The 20,868-nt window shown below is 43.8% G+C and overlaps 1 protein-coding gene across 1 annotated transcript in view; it reads right to left on the reverse strand.

Moving 5' to 3' along the window:
- ADGRA2 (adhesion G protein-coupled receptor A2) overlaps positions 1-20,868 on the reverse strand; it is a 199,712-nt gene that overhangs the window by 12,265 nt on the left and 166,579 nt on the right. The window contains exons 9-13 of the mRNA XM_066592997.1: positions 13,940-14,132; positions 5,573-5,722; positions 5,314-5,475; positions 1,607-1,825; positions 354-543 (exon numbers count right to left, since the gene is read on the reverse strand). Of these exons, the coding sequence (XP_066449094.1) occupies positions 354-543; positions 1,607-1,825; positions 5,314-5,475; positions 5,573-5,722; positions 13,940-14,132 (914 nt within the window). The remainder of the gene's footprint in view (positions 1-353; positions 544-1,606; positions 1,826-5,313; positions 5,476-5,572; positions 5,723-13,939; positions 14,133-20,868) is intronic.

Genomic DNA, 20,868 nt, shown 5'->3' on the forward strand with positions numbered 1-20,868 from the left:
TTACATGGCATTGAATTGAATGAATGGCCAAGCGCTGCCTGTGATGGGCTGAGCGCTGCGACCAATCACAGGCAGCACTCAGCTGTCATTCAATGAATGGCCGAGTGCTGCCTGTGATTGGCTGAGCACTCAGCCAATCAGAAACAGCCCTTTCTGCAGGCGGGTATTTTAAATACATATACATTGAGTATATTTTTTTCTTCTGCAAAATCTTAAACATTTCGCATTTAAAGCTAAACCAAAGCTTATTGAACAACTGATTGACTGCTAATGGACAAATATTTAAGCCTCTTAAAGCAAGAACTCTTAATATATTTACTGATTTTATTATAAATTGAAGGTTGTTTTCTTACGTGTTCCTACATATATGACAGGTGTAGAGATACTTCGTCTCTTCCCATCTTCTGCCAACCTTGAGGAGTTCCCTACACTCCTAAACAGCTTTCCATTCCTGAAGGCCAGGATTTGCAGTTTGCAACTTTGAGAGGAGGACAAAGCAAGGAGGCTTTGAGGTAGATAGACAGAGGCCAACGCAAGGCTGTTCTGGAGGGAGAGAACAACAAGAGTTACAAAACAATCATGGAAATTGGTCTTATTATGCCTTACGTTGTCTAAATTAACAGGATACTGTGGGTTACACATAACAGCTAGTGACCAACAATTTTATTGATAAACTGTAGACTCTCTACGATAGTCTTAGATACACCATGATGAGCCCACAGGCTTGGATACACTAGCTTACGAATACCGAAATTATTTGATTGCCTTACGTAGAATGTACTTCTATGTAGTTTTCTGAGACTGTATTACATATATAGTCCTTTGCACTTTCACCTGCTAGTGCTGTATACTATACAGGGTGTCTCAAAAATGTAGAATCACCTATATCGAATGAAAACACTTTAGCAGACGGTGATCCAATTTTGCATACAAGCTGTGAGGAAGGGGGAAACCTGTTAGACCATGTCACCAACATGACAGTCATTTTGAATGCTACCATCTTTTTTTCCAATGAGAAGGCAGGTGTGTGATATATCACCAGAAAACAATGGTATGCTACATTTTAACATAACTTTATTTGTTCTAATGTTAACACAATGATTTTACTTCATTGTAGGCAATGATGGCGTTACCTCAAGCAGAACGCGTTGAGCTCAACCTTATGACAAGTGTCATCACCCATCATCACCGCAGACCTAAATCAATGCCACCCAACCAGAAGTCCCATTACCCACAGTGCACTTGTCAAACTTCTTTCACATTACGAGAAACAAGTTCTGTTGATCATAAACCCAAATCTGTGACTACTACTGATGAAGCATCAGGTACTGCTATTCTGGCCTCATTCCGGAGATTTTGGTTTGTCAGCGACAGAACCTGTTTCTCTGAAAAATCAATTGCATCCAAGACAGCAGCGTTCAAAATGGCCGTCGTATTGGTGACATGGCCTAACGGATTTCCCCCTTCCCCTGCAGCTTGTATACAAAATTGGATTACTGTCTGCTAAAGCGTTTTCATTCTATATGGGCGTTTCCACCCTTTCGAGACACCCTTTACATTTGTCCTAAAGACCTCCAAAGAATAATGTAAGGCTTGTTTTAGATACCTTAACATGAAAGTTGGTCAGGGACATGTTGGTTTGCCCGGTAGTACAGCGGAACTTCAGTCGCTGATCAGTATGTGTGTTGGTCTCTTGTTCTTTCTTCTCCCTGTCCGCTTTGTGGTGACCTCGTCCTCCCTCTCTTCTTTGGAAGGCTGTACAACCTAAACCAACAAAACTGTTGGGTATGATGAGGAAGGCCTCCAAGGCAATATTCCTTGTGCTCTGTAAGAGCAGAGAATGACATTAATAGGCATGTAAAATAAAGAAAACCAATGATACATCAAGGTTTGTGAATTTGCTACATAACTAATCCAAGCTATAAAATGAAATGAGCATGTTTAGGTCTAAAAAAACTGCTATTTCCAATCAGTGCTACTTACAGAAATGACAAACTCTAACTTGAGACTTATCAAGTGAAAAACTTCAGAGTCACTGTGTGTTAATCCTTTCAATAGCTTTTCAATGGTTTCTGTAGTGTTGAAATACTTCAAATAAGATAAGTTGTGGCAGAAAGTTATCACACTCAAGTTAAACCTGGCTCCTTCTTTAGTACAAAGCCACAGTGGTCATTTGCTGCTCAGACTACCTTTATAAAGCTGCAAGTCTTTAAATGAATGGAATATCTTTCTGATGCATTAACCTCTTGAGTGGCATGTCCATAAATTTTCCGGGACGAGCTCCACTGCCCATAGGGATATAGCCCGGAAGATTTCCAGGCTATGTTCCACTACAGGACCTGCAGAGCACACTGCCATAAGCTGTGGCAGTGTGCTCTGCCTGCACAGACCCACACAGAGCAGTGCAGGACTTTGAAAAAAGATGCAGGAAAGTATTACCCATCTGCCGGTAATCTCCCGCTTCTATTTTCAAACTCCTGCACTGCTTTGTTTACAGGACGCTATGGAGACCATCGGCTTGTCAGAAGCCAGCCGATGGTCTCTGTGGCAGGGAGGGCTGGTGCTTGGCTGTTAGAGGATAGCCAGGCACCAGCTCTTACACAGCAGAGAATGGAGAAAACCTCTGATCTCTGCTGTGTTAACCCTTTACATGCCGCGGTCTATGCGACTGCAGCATGTAAAGGGCTGTCACCATCGGGCCCCCGGAATGTGATCAGGGGGTACTGATGGGTCTCTGTGGAAGTCCCCTAAAGGGACAAAAAAAATAAATAAAAAAATAAAAACACTTGTCTCCCTTTAGTTTGTAAAAATTAAAAACAAAATTACCCACGTGGTATCCATGCATCATAATGACCCAGAGAAGGAAGTTAGTACATTATTATCCCCTTAATGATGCGGCCCCTTTTTTTTCTTTTTCTCCTAAACCCCCCCCCCCCCCGTTTAAGAAATCATAACTCCTTTATTTATCCATCGATGTCGCTGTATGAGGGATTGTTTTTTGTGGAATGAGTTGTATTTTTCAAAGGTGCTATTTAAAGTACCATATAATGTACTGAAAAACTTTTACAAGATTCTAAGTGGAGTAAAATGAAAAAAAAAGACATTCCTCCATCTTTCAGTGCGTTTTGTTTCTATGGTGCACAAACTGCAACAAAAATGACATGATAACTTTATTCTATGGGTCGGTACAATTACTACGATACCAAATGTGTTTACTTTTTTTTTTCGCTGTAGTACTTGTATTTTTTTCAAAGACATTTAATTTTTTTAAATTATTTTCTGCTGCATCTTCTGCATACAATAACTTTTTTATTTTTCCATCGACATACTTGAGCAAGGGCTCATTTTTTGCGGGATGTCCTGTAGTTAACGTTAGTACTAATTCGGAATACACACGACTTTTTGATCGGTTTTATTGCATTTTTTCTGGGAGACAGGGTGACTGAAAAAGTGCATTTCTGGCGTTCTTAATTTTCTTTTTGGACTAGGTTCAACGTGCGGGGTAAATAATGCACTACTTTGATAGATCGGAAATTTATGGATGCGGCAATAACAAATATGTGTTTTTCTTTTATGATTTAGATTTTTTATTATAGATATGGCAAAAGGAGGGTGATTTAAACTTTTATTACTTTTTTTTTTTTTTTAACTGTGAAAGAGTCGCGAAAAAGAATAAAACTATTGGTATTGGCATAGTCGTACTGGCCTGTAGAATTACTTTAATACATTATTTATACTGCTCAGAGAATGCAGTGAAAAATAAAAATAAAAAACATGCCAGAATTACAGATTTTGTTAATCTTTCTTCTAGAAAAAATGGAATAAAATCCGATCAAAATTTTACGTGTTCCTAAAAATTAGATACATGAAGACTGGAGTTCATTCCACAAAAAACAAGGCCTTCTAGGGCTCTGGCAATGGAAAAATAAAAATAATATGGCTCTTGGAATGTGGCGACACAAAAGCAAACCTTTAAGAAAAAAAAAGGTTTAAATGTACAAAAATGGCAAAACAAAAAAACTGTATAAACTTGGTATCGCCGGAATTGTGCTGATTAAGAGAATAATGTTACCACATTATTTATTCTGCACGCTGAACGCCGTAAAAATGAAATCCAAAAAACGAATGGCAGGATTTCTTTTTTTTTCCCAATTCCCCTACAATTTTTTTTACAAAAGTTATGCAATACATTATATAGACCCAAAAATGATGCCATCAAAAAGTACAACTTGTCCCTCAAGCCCTTATATGGCCGTGTCAATGGAAAAATGAAAAAGTTATGGCTCTTAGAACGCGACTGCAAAATTAGTTGAAATTAAATGATTGGCCCAATTAAAAAACCTGCCCTGGTGGGTCTGATAGGGTGGTAAGAAACCCACCACTCAAGGGGTTAAAGCATCTGGACCCAGAGCCTCCTCCTGTGACCTCCATGAGGAACCCTTAACACACTCTCTCTCCCCCTCCCTCCCCCCCCCCCTTCCCGCTACCCCCGCAGCCACCCCGAGCACGCTCGGACTAGAATGCAGTTACTGGAGAAGAGCGAGACTCGCTCGAGCAACTGGCTTATCCAAGCGTGCTCGCTCATCTCTAATAGTAACATAGTTTGTAAGACTGAAAAAAGCCATATGTCCATTCATTTTAACCTATTATCCTGCAATGTTGATCTAGAGGAAGGCAAAACCTCCATAAGTCAATTTGAAGGCAAGGAAAATCCTTCCCGACTCCAAATCTGGCAATCAAAAGAATTCCTTACATTACTGACACTTCTGATAATAATCAGTGACTATAACGTAATATTGCTACACTCAAAAAAGGCAACCAGGTCCCTTTTGAACACTTTCCAACATTGCCATTTGTATACAGCACCAAATAATCCCCTAGTTGCAACATTTGGTGCAAATTGTGTTCTTCAAGAAACCAAGCCCCATCTATTCACCACTGAGCAAACACATCAAATTTTATTGGGTTCTGCCCCACAGATTTTTTTGTTGGAGACCTCTGAACATCTCCTTTAATTGTGTTCACTCCATGCGTGTGTGTGTGTGTGTGTGTGTGTGTGTGTGTGTGTGTATATATATATATATATATATATATATATACACACATATTGTAGGCTGCGTTGATTGTGTTGATTTGGCTCCCTGTTTTTGTGGTCATGTAGACTTGTCTCCATTCTAGGCTTACAGTTCAGCTTCCCTCACCCTCTTAGCTCATTCTTCATTCCTTGAAACCTTCACTTAACTCCATATGTTTTTTAACAATGAGCCTAGTTATCATTAGCGAATCAGAAACAATTTCAGCGGGAACTCCTACCACGGACAGATCTTGGGAGTGACTGCTCAGAGTCAGCCCTGCAATTCTCTCCACTGTCTGGACAATACTGCTACAAGCTTTGTCCTCCACTTGGGCATTCCACAAGATACGGTCGTCCACCATCATCATGTTACTGGCCATCTCCAACATGACATCTGCAAGCTGAAAAAGAAAATCACATTTTTAGTCATGGAAAAAAATGTAGCCGACAAATTTTCAATTTTGTTCACCAAATTCCCCAAACAATAATATAACTTACATCTTTTACTTGGTCAACTAAGCCGATGAATTTTTCCATCATCTGAGCCACGTAGATGACATCCATCATGTCAGAGAAGTTGGCCGCTTCTGCCGTATACATCCGCAACTGGTGAGCCAGTGTCAGCACATTAGATTCATTGATTGGCATCTAATGAGTAATGTGAGATTTTATACACAATGAGGGGTTGGCTGCTTACAGTTTGACTAAAAGAAGTAACTAAGTATATTGGAAAATAAATTAGATATTAAATGGGTGGTGTGGTTTAAAAAAACAAACATTCTTATATAAGACCAGGGTTTTCTTGCGCGCACCTATGTGCGCACAAAAAATTGCGTCTATTAGAACCATTCGTTTCCTATGTAGTGTTCACATGTCTGTTTTTTACAGGCGCAAAATCTTTGCACCTGCAAAAGATAGGACCTGCGTGCACTGGCAAAGTCTGTGCTGTGTGTAAAGATTCCCCGCGGGGAGTCCCCTCATCACTGAACACTGTGACATAACTGTCACAATGTTCAGTGATGATGGGACTCCCCACGAAGATAAAAGAATCCCCTGCCACAGCTGTCATAGCAGTGGCAAAGGATCACGATGTTCTCCCAGTGCTTTCAATGGGGACGGCGCTGTCTCTGATTGGCTGAGCGCTGTGACCAATCACAGACAGCGCTCAGTTGTCATTCAATGAATGGCTGAGCGCTGCCTATGATTGGCTCAGCGCTCAGCCAATCAGACTCAGCTTTTTCAGGAGGCGGGGATTTTTAAATCCCCAGCCAAAGAAAGAGCTTGACAACAGTGTCGGGAAGCCAGCGAGAAGACTCGTGGAGCCCCGACAGCATCTGAGAGGTGATGTATATATTTTTTACAGCAGCTAGGGATGATTTTCTGGGAAGGGTTTATATTTCAAGCCCTTTCCCGAAAATCACTGTGGTGTTTACCTGTATTCCATTGCTTTCAATTGGGCGGCAGTAGCGCCAGCCCCATTGAAAGCAATGGACACAGAGCTGTGATCACGCACATTTTCAACATGTGTGGAGCACATTTTTTTTTGCACACATAGGCCCGCAAAAAAAAAAAAAACGCTCGTCTGACTGAGCCCTAAAGGGGTAATCCAGACCCAAAAGTTTTTTTTGAAACCTACTCTAGAGTGGTGGAAAAACACAACGCCTCAGCTGAACCCTACTACTCTAGCTCCATCAGTGCCTGGTCCCCCACTGCTCACTGTTTTCTAATGCAGCGATGACGTCACTGACACTACGGACATGCGACTGCTGCAGTCAATCACCGGATCACTTCATCTGGTGGTTAGCAGCAGCGATCACATGCCCCGTTGTTAAGACCTGATCACTGCCATGGCAGTGTTGAACAGAAGGGGATCAACAGAGGATCGGATGAGGCAAGTATGTCTTTTTTATGTTTTTCCAGTACACTGATGAGTTTTCTAAAATAAATTGGGGGTCTGGATAACCTCTTCAAATAGGACCTTCATGACCAGGAGTGGAGACCAGGTAAAAGAGTGTAGTAGCCACCATGTCCATGCACTACGCAGACAGTCTCTTCATTTCAAAGGGAATGGTAAAATGCTGTATTTTCTGCACAGTGGCACTTGCTGTCAGGTTTTCTCACTGATTAAAGAGGTTGTACCAAGAATGACTTTTAGCATCTATTCACAGGATAGCTGATTAAGGTCTGATTGGTAGGGGTCTCACCACTGAGACCCCCACCAATCTTGAGAGCAAGGATCCCATAATCCCATCTCCTCACTTTGGACTCACTGCACCCCCCGCGATGAGGAGGAGATTGAACGAGATGCGGTTGAGTAGGTGCAGTGCCACTCCATTCATCTTCTGTGGGACTGCGGGAGATAGCCGAGCGCTTGTACTTGGCTATTTCTATCAGCCCACTGAAATGAATGAAGTGGCACTGCACACGTACGGCTACCTCTCCATTGAATCTGATGTCACTGTGAAAGGGTGCAGTGAGCCCACGGTGATGAGAAGAGAGGGACACAGGACCTCCTTTTCTCGGGATCAAGTTGCAGTGGTAGAAAAGAGGACTGAAAACTGGAAATGCTGTAAATTTCACCCTCGGACACGTGTCAAACTCAAGGCCCTAGGGCCAAACTCGGCCACATATTTTCATGTGGCCCATGACATGGTCTGGACGCAGAAGGCCCAGATTTCCACTTTTCCGGGGAACGCATCCAGAGTTTGGCAGAGAGGCCGGCATTAGCACGCAACTCCACACTGCTCTGCTCAGAAACTCACAGATGGTGGCTCAGCTCTGACAGGCCTACCCAGCATCCTAGCCAACCTCCAAGGTAGGAAGCTCAGTGGTAAAGGGGTGGAAGGGGAGAAACCCCATCATAATGCAGAGTGCTCCATAGCCATGTTAAGCAGTAGTTAATTAGGGCTCATTCACACGGGCGGATGCAGTTTAGGTCCATGAAGTGTGCAGCATTTCCACGGACTGAAACTGTGCCCATTCACTGTGTATTTGCACCTGGTTGTGTTTTTTCCCCCCAAATTCCTTGCATTTTAATCACGTGCAAAAAAAAAAAAACGTAAGAAGGTCCCATAGATTTCTCCAGGCTTAGGCTGCCTGTCCACAGGTGTTTTTGCATTGCGTTTTTGGTCCAAAATACATACCAAAACATGCTGTAAATTTTTTTCACGCACTTAAAACACATACATGAAAAACGCCTGTCTGAATACCCCAATGCAAATCAATGGTGTTTAGACTGTCCATATTACGCACGTAATAAATACACCCGTGTGAATAAGCCATATAAATAGCCCTTTGAAGGCAACCATAATGCTGATGTGGCCCTCGGTGAAAATAAGTTTGACACTCTTGCCTTAGGAGATAAGGCCTGCAAAACAAAGTTGTGTAAAACACATCTGGAAAATAGACTTTGCCAGATGCCTGCCTAGTCTTATGTAACCTGTTGTACAGGACTCTATGGACTCGTTTTTACTATTTGTACACTTTCTGAACAAAATGTTAGAAATATCTGGGGTAGTGGAAGTCCAACCTGTTTCTGGCTAGTGATAGAGTTAATAACTCTGAGATGGCGCTTCTATAGATATTCTCTGTATGCAGATCCCAGCTACTTGTTCTCAAATGATTCAACAGACCACTGGCCAGGTTTAAATGCTATGGATACATTTGGGGGCAATTTTCTTCCACTGAAATGCATTTATTTTGGGCTGACAAAAGTTTTTACAATACGGTTTAATTACAAATTTTGCACTGCTTGTCTTCTGCAGCTTCTACATACCACTGTATACAGACACTGCAGTCTAAGGATGGGTTGTGTGAATTTGAATACCAATCGCTCAGTGCAAACACGGCCAACGACTGAACAACAAATAATAATTTGTTCACTTTTCGTTTATTTTAGGCAGACCTAAAAATCGTTATTATCGTTTGCTTGTTGGAATGATTTTTGGTACACCAAGTCTCAGTAGGAGATCCATCAGTGAGGCTGGATGCCGGAATCTGAACGATTATCGTTCAGTGTAAATACATGCCCCGACTGAGCGACAAAGGAGAATATGTTCGCTTCTCGGTCATCATTCAGCTTCTGCATGCAGAAAACTGAACGACGGACTGCCCGTGTAAACAGGAGGTTGTTTACTTATCAATGACTGCCTGTTTATTGTGATAGGAGGGGGGCTGGCTGGGACAATCTCTGTCCCTCTCCGCTTCCAGTCAGTCAGCAATGATTGTTACTGTGTAAAAGCATAGAAAAAATTATCACCAGGATGACCCGGCGGGCTTCTGCCCCCAACAGGTCGTTCCGTGTAAAAGGGCCATTAGTTTCAGCCCTAATCTCTTTTACACTTTTTATCAGCTAAATTATAAGCAAAGCAAAGATGTGTTGTTGTGGTTATAAATTAGCTGATAGGAGAGAGCAGAAGGAAACCTTAGGGCCCTCTTGGGTAAAGGTGCAAGCGCCAACTCATGACTGACATTTTCTAGGCAGACTGTATTGGTGGGGTGGTTTGCTATTGCCTTCCCCAATAGAGATGAGCGAGCATACTCGTCCGAGCTTGATACTCGTTCGAGTATTAGGGTGTTCGAGATGCTCGTTACTCGTGACGAGTACCACGCGATGTTCGGGTTACTTTCTCTTTCTTCCCTGAGAAATTTGCGCGCTTTTCTGGCCAATAGAAAGACAGGGAAGGCATTACAACTTCCCCCTGCGACGTTCAAGCCCTATACCACCCCCCTGCAGTGAGTGGCTGGCGAGATCAGGTGTCACCCGAGTATAAAAATCGGCCCCTCCCGCGGCTCGCCACAGATGCGTTCTGACATAGTTCAGGGAAAGTGTTGTTGATGCCGGAGCTGCTATAGGGAGAGTGTTAAGAATGATTTTAGGCTTCAAGAACCCCAACGGTCCTTCTTAAAGGGGTTGTCCCGCGCCGAAACGGTTTTTTTTTTTTTTTAACCCCCCCCCCCCCCCCCCGTTCGGCACGAGACAACCCCGATGCAGGGGTTAAAAAAACAAACCGCACAGTGCTTACCTGAATCCCGGCGGTCCGGCGTCTTCATACTCACCTGCTGAAGATGGCCACCGGGGTCTGCTCCCTCCGTGGACCGCAGCTCTTCTGTGCGGTCCCATTGCCGATTCCAGCCTCCTGATTGGCTGGAATCGGCACGTGACGGGGCGGAGCTACACGGAGCCGGCATTCTGCACGAGCGGCCCCATAGAAGACAGCAGAAGACCCGGACTGCGCAAGCGCGGCTAATTTGGCCATCGGAGGCCGAAAATTAGTCGGCACCATGGAGACGAGGACGCCAGCAACGGAGCAGGTAAGTATAAAACTTTTGATAACTTCTGTATGGCTCATAATTAATGCACAATGTACATTACAAAGTGCATTAATATGGCCATACAGAAGTGTATAGACCCACTTGCTGCCGCGGGACAACCCCTTTAAGGCCATAGAAATCGCAGATCGCACCTATGTGCGATCTGCGATTCCTGTTCTCTTCTCTATATGCGCTCAATGGGGCCGGCGGCAGCAGCGCCGACCCCATTGAGAACATATAGAAGACAAATCATTCTTCTCTGCCACAGCTGTAACAGCTGTGGCAGAGAAGAACGATGTTTGCCCATTGAATTCAATGGAGCCAGCAATACAGCCGCCTCCATTGAAAGCAATGGGCTGCCGGCGATCGCAGGATGAATTGTCGGGAAGGGCTTAAATATATAAGCCCTTCCCTGCAATTCATCCAGAAATGTGTTACAATAAAAATATATACCGGCGTATAAGGCGACGGGGCGTATAAGATGACCCCCCAACTGTCACCTTATACGCCGGGAATACAGTGGAGCAAAGAATAAAAATCATTACTTACTTCTTCTGACGTTCTGCGGCCCTCCTGCAGGCTGTCACTCCCTCCTGGTGTTATGCGGTGCTCCTGCAGGCTGTCGCTCCCTCCTGGTTCCTGGCAGAGCATTGCTTTCTCTACGAAGGGCTTTAAATCCCCGCCTCCAGAAACACACGTGCCTTCAGCCAATCACAGCCAATGACAATGATGTCATTGAATGGCTGTGATTGGCTGAAGGCACGTGTGTTTCTGGAGGCAGGGATTTCAAGCCCTGAGTCCAGAAAGCAGTGCTCTGCCGGGGACCAGGAGGGAGCGACATCCTGCAGCAGCGCCGCAGAACGCCAGGAGAAGTGAGTAATGATTTTTATTCTTTGCTCCGCTGTATTACCGGCGTATAAGGTGACAGTTGGGGGGTCGTCTTATACGCCCCGTCGCCTTATACGCCGGTATATATTTTTATTTTTACACATTTCTGGATGAATTGCAGGGAAGGGCTTATATATTTAAGCCCTTCCCGACAATTCATCCTGCGATCGCCGGCATCCCATTGCTTTCAGTGGAACCTTCTGTATTGCTGGCTCCATTGAATTCAATGGGCAAACATCGTTCTTCTCTGCCACAACTGTTACAGCTATGGCAGAGGAGAACGATCTTTACGCTGACAGTGCGGGGGGGGGGCACTCTTGCCGCTATTGTGGCTTAATAGTGGGACCTGGGAACTTGAGATGCAGCCCAACATGTAGCCCCTCGCCTGCCCTATCTGTTGCTGTGTCGTTCCCATCACTTTCTTGAATTGCCCAGATTTTCACAAATGAAAACCTTAGCGAGCATCGGCGATATACAAAAATGCTCAGGTCGCCCATTGACTTCAATGGGGTTCGTTACTCGAAACGAACCCTCGAGCATTGCGAAAAGTTCGTCCCGAGTAACGAGCACCCGAGCATTTTGGTGCTCGCTCATCTCTATTCTCCAATCATCTTTTTACACCCCAGCAAGCTGGGTACTCATTTTACCAACCTCGGAAGGCTGAGTCAACCGACTACCTGAAGACATGCAGGGATTGAACCTGCAACCTTCAGGACTGCATTTCTGTTGCCTTAACACTCTGCACCACATGTAGCTCTCAGCACCCTGTTAGACAACAAGATAAATTGGAACGAGCATGCAACTAATGGTGACATAGTAAAGTATATTGTTCACTTGGCATGCATTTACACTGAACAATAATTGGGTAGTTTGGATCGTTTGTTGGATCAGAAGCACGCCTCTAGTCAACTCTTCTGCCACTTCTTTCTGTTCAGAAAATAGTTTGATGCCTGTTTATACCAAGCGATGCAGCAGTAAACGAACAATGATTTACAGGTCCACGTGAAAGATCCAACAGGCGATAATCTATAATCTAACGATTTATAACTGATTGTTCATTCGCTGCAAGTGTTTACACCTAACAATCATTATGCAACCCACTCTATCTGACGATTATCTGCACGATAATTGTGCCATCAGTCCAGCACACTGACGGATCTCCTACTGAGGCTTAGACTGCAGTGTCTATATACAGCAATATGTAGAAGCGGCAGAAGACAAACAGTGGAAATGTTTTAATTAAACTTAATTGCAAAAATTATTTTGAGCCCAAAATACACGCGCTTTAGGCCTCCTTCACACGACCGTATGACCGCGAACAAATTTGCGTATGAGAAGAATAGCTGCGATCAAGTCCCGATCTTAATTAGCATTTTCTCGTTCTATTCCCACGGGCGGTTGCGATGTATTGGCGAAAAAATATGCTGCAGCGGAAATCGACAGAAATCCTCGGAATGACTTCAACTGGTTAAATAGAGCCAGCTGTCTTTTTTTTCCCAGCCTTGGACGCAGCTAAACTCTCTTCCCCTCCTCTTTTTTTCAGCTCCTATGGCAGCTTCCAGTGTTTCTCAGCAAAAGATAGAGCAAGGCCTATCTTTTCACGTGCCGTATAAAATCAGTTGCCAATGTCCTATTCTTCCCGGCACAATGTTTTTACACGGCTAAAAATCGCTCATTTGAATGAACACATTGGAATCCAATGCTTTAGATGGTCGCAATTTTTTAAAGCACCTCAATTAGCAACGTACCAATATATACAGTCATGTGAATAAGGCCTCAGTGAAGTAGAAATTGCCCCCCAAAAGGTGTTCATAGCCTTTAAAGATTCTTGTTTCCCTGACAGGAGCAGCGCTGGAGATATCATACTGCCCTTCCCACCTTAACCTCATGCATTTGAAAAAGGACCAGTTTTAACCCTTTCCAAATCAATTTGTATCCTGGTTTTCCTAGGGGGCTTACTCTTTTTCTGCCGTTATACAATGGCGCTATCTGCTGGCTAAAGCCAGTACTGCATGAAGTGACACATTGGATAGGCCCCGACAGCAGAGAGGCTGGCAACATACAGTAAGAGAACCCAGACAGATGTCTTCCAACATCAGAGCTGTACAGCCTTAAATCATAATGTCTTCAGACGTCAGACAGTGGATTGGAAAGGGTTAATCCATTTGTATGTCCGTTCTGCATCTTGCATTTGTCCGTTGTTTACTTCTGTGTGTCATCTATTTTTTTTCTCAAGCGCAAAAAAGCGGAGAGAGGCCCAATTTTTTTCTACTATAGCTATGATCCAAGAAAAACATCATAACATCTGTATGCGGTCCATTTTTGTTTCTTGCAAACCCACTAACTTGAATGGATGACTGTTGTCCAAAAAAAATCGGACCAGAATAGATCATGCTGTAAAAAACAAGCATGTCTGCATAGTCCCATTGACTATAATGGGTCAATATGCTGTGCGTGTGCGGTCAGTTGCAAACACAGAAAGCGCATAGACGTAAAAATCGAAACAAACCCTTTTCTTTAAATCTTGGACAAACGATTAAAGAGATTCTGCAGGATTTAAAAACATGGCTGCTCTCTTCCAAAAAACAGCCCCCCCCCCCGCCCTCTGTCCATGGGACCTAGACTGATAATACACACAATATTGCGCAGGTTGGCTCTACTCACGGACACAAAGGTGTACAGCACCCTGGTGATATCGTTCTTGTAAAGGCAGTTGGAATAGTTTCCTTCTTCCCAACGTCCCGATCGATCACAGCGACGTGAAGCTTTCTTCTCCTGTCCATTCGGTGAGACAGACATGAAGGGATACTGCAGGCAGGGCTGATAGGAAGTTATACCCGCCAATGTGCGGGGCCACCTGTGGACAAATCAAAATGCATTGTCAGGGACCGTCATGAAGAATGTCGCTGTGACAAGCCACAGATTATCTTCTGACTCCAGCCAGGTGATATGGATTCAAGAAAAGTCACTGAGTCTCCAATGACTTGGTGCCTGCGAGTTCCTCGGGGACAAGAACTAACACCACTATGGTTTAGGTTGGCAATATATAGAAAAAAGGCAATAAATTATTTCTATAGGGCACTTTTTCTGTGGGTGGGATTTAAACATGAGATTGTATTTTCCACTTCAGCTTTACAATATGACACCAGTGGCTGATTGATGAAGGTACAACCATGGGGACCCCCGATGATCACTAGAATGAAAGAACAATGGCACCTTTAGGTTTTCCCCCGACCGAATATCCTGCCACTGTGTCTGTTATCCTGCTGTTATGCAGAATGTTAAAAGGGCACCTTGTGAATTGTGTTGACGGTAGAACCCCACTGTTCCATTGGTCAAATTTAAAGGGTTTCCCAAGACTTAGATATTGATGACCTATCCTCAGGATAGGTCATCGATATCAGATCAGAGGGAGGCCAACTCCCGGCACCCTGTTTAAAGTGGCTGTCGCATTTGGGTGTTTTCTGTAGTCGCTTTCTCAGCCTGTGATATAACGTTCATTGATTATATAGCTTTTGTGCATTCATTCCCATTTAAGGTAATGTGAATTAGCTGCAATGGGGTTCAATAAAAATTCTAGCACCCATCTTCATAGAAAAGTCTCTTTATTTAGAACATGATTAAAAAAGCACAAGCAACTCGTAACTGCTTAAGTTCCTTGGTTAGTCCTAAACACCTTTTCGGGTTGATTGTCTTTTTTTAATCTAAATGAAAAGGCTTTTTAATGAAGATGGATGCTGAGATTTTAATTGAACCTGGTTCACACACAGATAAGCCATGATTGGCAGGGCAGGCTTCTTTCTTGTACATTGCACTTACGATCCAAAGAACCATGGTTTACAGTTTTCTGGTGAACTGAAATGAACCCTAAGCTTATGTACATTTAGCTGCAATACCATTCACTACCACTACAAAACTAACAGCACTGTCCCTAGTATATATAATGAAGAGGCCGCAATACCAATCACCTCCACTACAAAACTAATGGCACTCTCCCTGGTATATATAATGAAGAGTAACACAACTTCCTTCAAACAGCTGATCAGCGGGGGTGCCAAACGTTGCCCTCCAACAATTTGATATTGAGTACCCATGACAAGGGTATTGTAGATGATAAGTTCCCAGTCTACCCACTATACTCCCCTAAACATTGTCTTTTCCCTGCACCCAACCCCCAAACCATTAACCTTACAAGGCATTCTGTAGAATTTTGGATACATCTGATTCAAAGTGCAAAGTGGGCACGATAAAAAAAATTAATGCAAACTAGGGTTAAATAAAGACTCATGATGCTAAGAGATGATTGGCCACAGCAGTCTCTTATCGCCACAGGGGATCACCATCCCCAAATCAGATTAGTTCTTCAAGAGGGGTGATCATACCTCTTATGGCCCCCCAAAAACCTCACATAGTGCCATCCATGACCATAACAAAATGTAGAAAGCCCTCACACTACTTACCAAGCATCACTCTAAAATAGGGCGGGCATAATCTCCCAGCGGGAATGAAGATCTCCTACCCCTCTCTCCAGGGGCGTAACTAAAGGCTCAGGGGCCCTGATGCAAAAGGTGAGCAGCCCCCCCCCCTCTATCTGTATCTGCACCCGTACCCATACCTAAACCATGTTGCACAGAGGCATAACGTGAAGCTTCTGGACCCCAATGCAAAACCTGTAACAGGGCCCCCAACTATAATGCTTTAGTCATACTACTGGGCTCCCTATATGGAGAAGAGAGGCCTTATGGGCCCCCTAAGGCTCCTGGGCCCGGGCGCAACTGCATCCCCTGCACCCTCTATAGTTACGCCCCTGCCTCTCTCATAAGGTAATCCAGATGCCCTCCTCCCCTGCCCCCTTCCAGCCAATCAATTTGAACCATGCATCCAACAGCTTTTTTTTCTCCACACCCCATCTGGAACTATATTAAACCCCTAATTCCTGCTCTACACTGTGCCTGACTTGGCCTGCAATTTTAAATAAAGGTTATCAGTATATAAGTCCCAGAAAACCCCTTTAATGCACTTATTAAAGCATATGCCACGTGATAGCATAGAGGGTAAAGTAGATAAGGCCTTTTGTCTTGGATAGATTACTGCCAGTATATGATAATGACTACCACTGAAGCGGAACCACAGTTTTCACTACATGACATTGTAAAGATTTGCCTGATTGACTGGGTGTTTAATATAAAAAATATTTCATGGTCCTGACATGACTGTATTTCTATATAATGGAAAAAACACTTTGATTGTTACTCAGAAGAATCTTAGAGCTCTGGCGAGATCTGAAAGGTTTGAGATGGAAAACTCTGATCAAGAGAACTGGCGACGGAGCTTTGTGGGATGTTACTGATTTTAAACTGATCGTTTTTCCTGCAGAGCCCAAGTAAATAATACACGGAGCACTGGAATGTCTGGAATAAATCAAAGTAAATATCTAATGGTGCCAGAACTGTGCAGAGTTGCTAAAGTGGTTACAGCCAGCAGGGGGCCCGGCTGGAGCAAAGGACAAGAAAATGTTATGCAGACAGACTTCTATGATAATGTTCGTTTCATAAAGGGGCCGCGTCATCATCAGGCAGGAAAGATGTCAACTCTTCCACAAAAAGCGTACAGGACATACTGAACAGCGCAAGAGTAGCAGGTTTTTTTTAACATATATAGAGGTTTGCCTTTCAAATTATTGGCACATGTACAGCACTGTGCAAAAGTTTTAGGCAGGTGTGGAAAAAATGCTGGAAAAAAGCAAGAATGCTTTCCAAAATAGTAGTGTTAATAGTTTATTTTTGTCAATTACCAAAATACAAAGAGATGATCAAAAAAGAAATCTAAAATCACATCAATATTTGGTGTGACCGCCCCTTGCCCTCAAAACAGCGTCAGTTCTTCTAGGTACGCTTGCACACAGAAGGGTGAAGAACCTCAGCAGAGTGGTTAGTTCTCCAAGATGTTTGGAACAACCTAAGATCTCCTGTGGATGTAAGCCTGGTCAAATCCTTCTGTCTATTGATATAATCCCAAACAGACTGGATGATGCTGGGATCAGGGCTCTGTGGGGCCATATCATCACTTCCAGGACTCCTTGTTCTTCTTTACGCTGGAGATAGTTGTTAGTGATGTTAGCTGGATGCTTGGGGTTGTTGTCCTACTACGGAGTAAATTTAGAGCCAATCAGATGGTATTGTATGATGGATGATTATCTGTCTATAATTCTCAGCATTTTGGACAACATTGACATTTTCTGTACCCTACTTGCTACGTTTTCATGTGTAGTTGAGTCACTTGGCCTTATTTCTACACTGAAGCTATAGTTTTTCGGCAGTAATTCTTCAATAAAGACTAATTCTGGACAGACTTCTCCAAACAGTAGAAGGGTTTACCTGCTTCCCACTGGTTTCTGCCAGTTCTGAGCCGACGGCACTGCTGGATATCTTCCAATGTTGAAGTGAAGTAAGCATGATGTGTCTTTCATCTGCTGCGCTAAATTTCCTTGGCCGACCACTGCGTCTATGGAACTCAACGTTTCTTTGTGCTTCTTTAAAAGAGCTTGAACAGCATATTCTGAAACCCCAGTTTGCTTTGAAATCTTTGCCTGAGAGAGAATTTACTGATGGAGGATAACTACCTTGTGTTGTGTTGCTATGATATATGACCTGTGACATGAAACTGTCTTCCACAACCTCACTCTTTGTAGCTTAGTTTGGCTGTTGTTCACTCAGTTTTAGGCCTCCTACACAGCTGTATCTCTTTCAGTTAGGCCCCATACACATGGATTCTGCATGGGGACACTAACACAGAATCCGTCCATGACCATGGCAGGTGACACTGCGTACCTGTGTATAGAGAACCTCTTTTCTTCTGGGTTCTCTATACTGCGGATAGTCCGCACGGCTCACCGTCAGACATGCACAATACAGATTTTTTTTTTTAACTCCTGCTTTTCCTGCAGAATCTATGGCCCATCCGCAATGTCAATAGCGGGCGAGGCGCAGGTCGGACAGCTTCCATTGACTTCCATGGAAGCCGTCCATGCAGGAACCGCAGGAAAATGGAGCATGCTGCAATTTTTCATCCGAGAGCAGAAATCGCAATCAGTTTCTGTTCGTATGCATGAAGAATCATTTTTTCATTGCATGCTATGGAGGGTTTTTGCTGCGGAGTCCGGAGGCAAACACCCGCTCCGGATTCTGCAGCAAAAATAGGCCTGTGTGCATTGGGCCTTAATGACTGTATTTCAACCGGCATCTGAAAATGATGATCATTATCCCCCCTTTAGGTACAGCTGGTTAATCATACACCTGACTGTAATCCTACAAAATCCCTGACTTTGTGCAAGAGTACCTAGAAGAATTGATGCTGTTTTGAAGGCAAAGGGCGGTCACACCCATTAATTTGATTTACATTTCTCTATTTTTTATTCACTTTGCATTTTGTTAATTGACAAAATAAACTATTAACATTTCTGTTTTTGAAAGTATTCTTAAGGCTGATTTAGACACAACGATTTTCACTCAAAAATCGCTCAAAGCCATCTTTTGAGCGATAATCGTTGTGTCTAACTGCACTCACATCGTGTAGTTTTCGTTAAGCCGTCGCTCATCGTTGTCTTTCAGCGTGCTGAAAGATCAGCGATCAGTTATCAGGAGTTCACAGCGGGATTCAGCTGATACTATTGTTTCAGCTGTATTCCGCTCCCTGAAGACAAAGGGAGTATGAAGAACACAGCGGTCCAGCTGTGTTCTGTATCCCCCACTCGGAGCGCTCGGCTGTATTACAGCCGGGTGCTCCGGGCGGGGAACAGGTGGATGCAGAAGACAAGCAGGGCCACCCTGCTTGTCTTCTGCATCCTCCACTCGGAGGTCTCGCCTGTATAACAGCCGGGCGCTCCGAGCAGAGAACAGCTGGATGCAGAAGACAAGCAGCTCGGCTTGTCTTCTGCATCCTCCGCTTGGAGCACAAGGTGATCGCTCAACGTTCGAGCGATCACCTTTCGCTGTAGCACACAACGATTATCGCTCAAAAGATTTTTTGAGCGATAATCGCTGTGTCTAACCAGGTATAACTTTGCAGAATTTTTTCCACAACTGCCTAAAACCTTTGTACAGTACCGTAAAACTAAACTCAATCCCACACAAGTGTGACCCTTGACTAGGATCCCTGTCTTCACAGGTATGAAAACAGGAGTATTGCAAGAGCTGTTAAGCAGATAATCACAAAAAGGCCGAAAACCTGCTTTAAATAATATCCAAGCTTCTGTCTTACATTCCCTTTATTATTCCATCCAGACGTTTCTTGAGTTATTTTTAAAGAAATACTGAACTTCTAAAAAAATGACGACAACTACTAATGCCAACTTATGCAGTGCATATAGGAGTTGACAGGATAAATGTTTATAAATCTCATTTTCTAGCAGACCTTCAGGTATTTTTGGCTTTTTCAGTGAATGTGTTTGTTTTTTTTCTTTTTCCTCACCTCTGTGATTTTATGTAATTTATCGTGAGTTAGCGTAGGTACTGGCGGAAGCGGTGTGACCTCGACGCGGTCCGTCAGCCTATGCGTTTTGGCCAAAATGCAGTACTAACACCCGCATTTTATCAGTATGCATTAGTACTTTTGTATGTAGTTTGCTAGTTGGTGGGGGAGCCCAAGATGTCAGCCAGTGTGGCCCACCTTGGAGATACAGGGCAACCCGCTGTCATATCAGCCAGGGTTGATATCCTGTATGGTGGGTCACCACCTATCTATGGCTGACATCTTTGGTATCGTTCACATGTGCAGGCTTTTAGTATATGCAGTCACTCCTCCCCATTCTGGGCTGGGCTGAGTGGGTGATTGCATATTAGCTTGCCAGGAACAAGTTGCTCCTCCACACATTATTGTCTGGCTGACTACATATCCTCAGGGCTTAAGGCCATTGCGCCTGCCCTACGGCGATTGTGCCGGTGGCGATTGTGCCTGCCTTATGGCGATCGTGCCTATGGCGACCGTGTCTGCTTTGCAGACCTTCAGGTATTTTTGGCTTTTTCAGTGAATGTGTTTGTTTTTTTTCTTTTTCCTCACCTCTGTGATTTCATTTTCTAGTTTAAACTATTAGGTGACTTTTCAAAATAAGCTGCCGTGTGTATGGTTATTATTACATGACTTATAGCCTGCATTTTTTCAGCCCCATCTCTAATTCTCAGTCTTCCCTGAGCTGGTTTGTAAAGACTACCTTGTTTCCCCAAAAATAAGACACTGTCTTATAAAAAATTTTGCCCCCCAAAGAGCACAGTGTCTTATTTTCAGGGAGTGTCTTAATACTTACCTAGCAGGCGTCGTTCAGGTCCCTCACGCTCAGCTGCGGTGCTCCGGCAGTCTTCCGTGTAGTCCTCAGGGCTGAGCGAGCATTCTCTTCCTGGTAACAGGGCTTGAATACCCCACCTCCAGCAAGAGATGGCTGTGATTGGATCACAAGCACCATGGCTCAGCCAATCAGATCTGGCGCTCGATGAACCAATCACAGCCATTTGATGTAATTCACTGAATGGCTGTGATTGGTTCATCGCGCCAGCTCTGATCGGCTAAGCCACTGCGCTCGTGATCTAATCACAGCAATC

The sequence above is a fragment of the Eleutherodactylus coqui genome, chromosome 2 (assembly GCF_035609145.1).
Source record: "Eleutherodactylus coqui strain aEleCoq1 chromosome 2, aEleCoq1.hap1, whole genome shotgun sequence".
In the NCBI taxonomy this organism is placed as follows: Eukaryota; Metazoa; Chordata; class Amphibia; order Anura; family Eleutherodactylidae; genus Eleutherodactylus; species Eleutherodactylus coqui.